The sequence below is a fragment of the Orycteropus afer genome, unplaced genomic scaffold (genome assembly GCF_000298275.1).
Source record: "Orycteropus afer afer isolate SDZICR_OR568_19922 unplaced genomic scaffold, OryAfe1.0 scaffold00490, whole genome shotgun sequence".
NCBI lineage: Eukaryota > Metazoa > Chordata > Mammalia > Tubulidentata > Orycteropodidae > Orycteropus > Orycteropus afer.
Window position 1 is genome coordinate 343,371 of NW_006922077.1, and position 3,939 is coordinate 347,309.

The following is a 3,939-nucleotide window of genomic DNA, read 5'->3' on the forward strand; positions in this document are numbered from 1 at the left end:
CTTTTGGTTAAAAGCTAAGAGCTTAACCACTGTACCACCAGGGCTCCTCTAGGTATTATCCTAGGGACATTATATAACTTCTCTGAGAATCATGGCCCCATCTATAAAGTGTAATACTATCTCTCTCACTTGAATCTAAGAGGAACCGTATAAAAAGCATGTTACACAATTATAGAAATGCTGATTATTCCTATATAAACTCTTTCTGTTTCATAGTTGTGCCTTAGCTTCTGTTTTGGAGAGATGACTAAGGAAAACCAGACTACATCACGACCTGAATTTCTCCTTCTGGGATTCTCCGATCTCAGGGCTCTGCAAGGCCCCCTATTTTGGATGGTGTTTCTGGTCTATGTGGTCACCTTACTGGGCAACTCTGTGATCATACTCCTTACTCAAGCCAGCCCTGCCCTGCACTCCCCCATGTACTTCTTTCTGCGCCACCTCTCTGTGGTGGAACTCCTCTACACCACCGACATTGTGCCCAGGACTCTGGTTGACCTCACCTCCTCACACCCCCGGGCCATCTCCTTTCAGGGCTGTGCAGCCCAAATGTATGTCTTCATTGTCCTGGGCATCTCAGAGTGCTGCCTGCTAACAGCCATGGCCTATGACCGCTATGCCGCCATCTGCCAGCCCCTGCACTACTGTACCCTCATGAGCCGGCAGGCCTGCATGACCATGGTGGGCACTTCCTGGCTCATGGGCATCATCACAGCCACCACCCACTCCTCCCTCATCTTCACTCTGCCTTTCCCCAGTCACCCAGTCATCCCACACTTCCTCTGTGACATCCTGCCAGTACTGAGGCTGGCCAGTGCTGGGAAGCACAGAAGTGAAGTCTCTGTGATGACCGCTACCATAGTCTTCATCATGGTCCCCTTCTCTCTGATTGTCACCTCTTATGCCCGCATCCTGAGTGCCATCTTGGCAATGGTCTCCACCCAGAGCCGCCACAAGGTCTTCTCTACCTGCTCCTCCCACCTGCTTGTAGTCACCCTCTTCTTTGGAACAGCCAGCATCACCTACATCCGGCCCCAGGCAGGATCCTCTGTCACTGTGGACCGCATCCTCAGCCTCTTCTACACAGTTATCACTCCCATGCTCAACCCCATCATCTATACCCTTCGGAACAAGGAGGTGACAGGGGCCCTGCAGCACATGGTGAAAAGGCATGTCCCCTCACCCTGAAGGGACTCTGAAGATATCTCCTCCCTGATTGCTCCTCCTTCCCACGTTCAGGCCCTGGACTTCAATCCCAGTCTAACAGAAACCATGCAGCAACTCAAAGAAATAAGGCTGCCTGGCCACACTGTTGGAAGTAAAGCAGAAATAAATCTATATCTATACCCCAAGGAGCCCTCGTGATGCAAAAAATAAGCACTTGGTGGCTAACCAAAAGGTTAGCTGTTCAAACCCTCCCAGTGGCTCTGTGGGAGAAAGACCTGGCAGTCTGCTTCCGTAGAGATCACACCCTAGAAAACCCTATAAGGTAGATAGAGTTGCTCCATCACATGGGGTCGCTTGAGTCAAAACTGACTCGACAGCACCCAACAACAGCAACAACAACATCCTATACCCAGGTTTACAATCATCATGGGTTGTTAGGACGAAGTCGAATAGAATGGAGTGGTGCCTTTGGAGAAGAACAGTTAACATCTAACAGATAATTTTAGATCCCTAAGCAGCTCTGGTAGCGTAGTGCCTAAGGCACTTTACTGCTAACCAAAAGGCTGGAGGTTCAAACCCACCAGCCACTCCTCAGAAGGAAGGTGGGGCAATCTACTTCCACAGTGATACCGCCTTGGAAACCCAAGGAGGGGTTGCTATGAGTTGGTCCCACTCGATGGCACACAACAACAATGACAACAACAAGCAATGTGACAGCCAGTGGCCAGAGACCCATGTCAGTTATGAACACAGATGTCTACAAACTTGACATCCTAATACATGGCCCACTCAGAGCTCATGGAAGAGTTTGCTTGGCCTGTTCCATCAAGTTTTCCCCTGTGTCTAAGTCTCATCCTACTTAGTGGTATATTTATTCTGCTCTCAGACTCCAGCAGAAGTGTCTGAGGGGCCTAGTCATAAAGGAGCAGTTCTCCACGTCCAACATGCCAGCACAAAAGGGAGCATAGTTAGACTGTATCAAGAAGGATGAGGTTAGATACCAGGAAAAACATATTATTAGGAGATCCTGTAGTATGCCTCCCAAAAACACACTGGAGCCTCTTGCTTGGGACATCTTTAAGAAGAGAGGGAAGGTCCCTGAGGATGCAAACAGTTTGCAATTGTCTAGTAACCTAAAGGTTGGTGGTTCAAACCCACCCAATAGTGCTATGGAAGAAAGGCCTGGTAATCTGATTCCATAAAGAATATAGCCAAGCAAATCCTATAGAGCAGTTCTACTCTGTAACACACGGGGTTACCATGAGTAGGAGTCAACTCAACAGCAATGGGTATGTGTGTGTGTGTGTGTGTGTGTGTGTTAAGAAGAGAGGGATCCTATCAGGGATTCTAAGAGAGCCAGCAGCTTGAAGGGAGAGATTCAGAGCCAATGCTAACCAGAAAGCCTGAGGCAGGAATCTGCGCAAACAATGCACTCCCATCCCTCTGGTGCCGACATCCCACTGCCTGTGCATGTCCCCTCAGGTTTTGTACAGTGGTTTCTATTACTTTATTTCCCTCGGTGTTCTCCATAACCACAGACAGCAGAAAGCTGATGTATAAACAGACTACTCCAGATAATGCCTCCCTAGTCCATCAGTCTCTCACATACCATCGCCTTCTCCATACTCTCCTATTCATCCTGCAAGACCCATCTCAAGAAATTCTTCCTTGGAATTTGTTAACCCCAACACTCCTTTATACTGGGGCTAATATAAACCTTTATAAACTATTAAAAACATTTTCCCAATGAATTTCTATTATTTTTCATGTTTCTTCATCTATTTCTAAGCTGTTAGAAACCCGAGGACAGGGAAGAACTAAGTCCCCATCACTCCCTAAATAGCTCGATAAATGTTAATTTATTTAATGAATTTCTCAAGTATAATAATGCTTGAAGAGTCATTTCATAAACCCTAAAATATTATATAAAATTCTATACATTAAGCGTTTAAACACTGTGTTCTAAATGACTCTCAGTGAGGTCAAAAACTGAGGTTTCCTAAATCACTGAGCCTGCTCCCCCTCAAAATATTCCACACTAATCCACTTCCCCGCCTTTCTCACCCTTGATTTCTGACATCATCCATAACTAGTGATAACATGGTTAACTGGACAAGAGCACTCTGGGCTTCCCTGTTCTCCCAGCCTGTGCCAGCACCTTGATCCTGCACCTCCGTCACCAGCCCCTCAACCTCGGTGAAGTCCTGAGGCCATCCTGGATAGGACTGGAGAGAGGACATGCGACACCCAGCATCTGACCCTCTTTCAGCATTTGGAGAATTTTCCACTTTAGAAATCTGGTGGGGAGAAAGACCACATCTCCTTGTGGACCTGAGAATATTTCCTAGTTTCCTAGGCACATGGCCTGGGTCCCACCAATTGGATGCACCCATGCTTGACTTTGACTGAAAGCTTGTGCCCACAAGACAAGCAGCAGCATTTTTTTTTTCCACTCACTTTCTGGTAGCAGGAAAGAAGACTTCAAAGCCAAGTTTCTGTCATAAGAGTGGCATCAGTGCCCCTGGCAGCAGCAACAGTGATTTCTTTGACTGATCAGTTCACATTTGGGAGCTATCCCTGGAAGCTTAGCCCCTGGCAGAGTCTCCAGTCCTGCCAATAACTCTGTGAATTACTCTATTTTTTTTTAAATAAATTTTTCTTTGTTCTGCTTCATTGTGCAGTAATTTCTGTTGTTTTCAGGGATTTTGACTAATTTAATAGGTTTGAAAGCAAGCAGAAGCAGAGGGAAAACTTAATCCTGGTGCACTAGGA

The 3,939-nt window shown here is 46.7% G+C and overlaps 1 protein-coding gene across 1 annotated transcript; it reads left to right on the top strand.

Moving 5' to 3' along the window:
* Positions 1–243: 243 nt before the first annotated feature.
* LOC103209277 (olfactory receptor 10P1) lies at positions 244–1,188 on the top strand. Its single transcript, XM_007955075.2, has one exon. The coding sequence runs from the start codon at positions 244–246 to the stop codon at positions 1,186–1,188; it is 945 nt and encodes a 314-aa protein (XP_007953266.1).
* The last annotated feature ends 2,751 nt before the right edge of the window (positions 1,189–3,939 follow it).

Bases quoted from the DNA above. Each gene is read 5' to 3' on its own strand.
- LOC103209277 (XM_007955075.2), top strand. From the start codon at position 244: ATGACTAAGGAAAACCAGACTACATCACGACCTGAATTTCTCCTTCTG.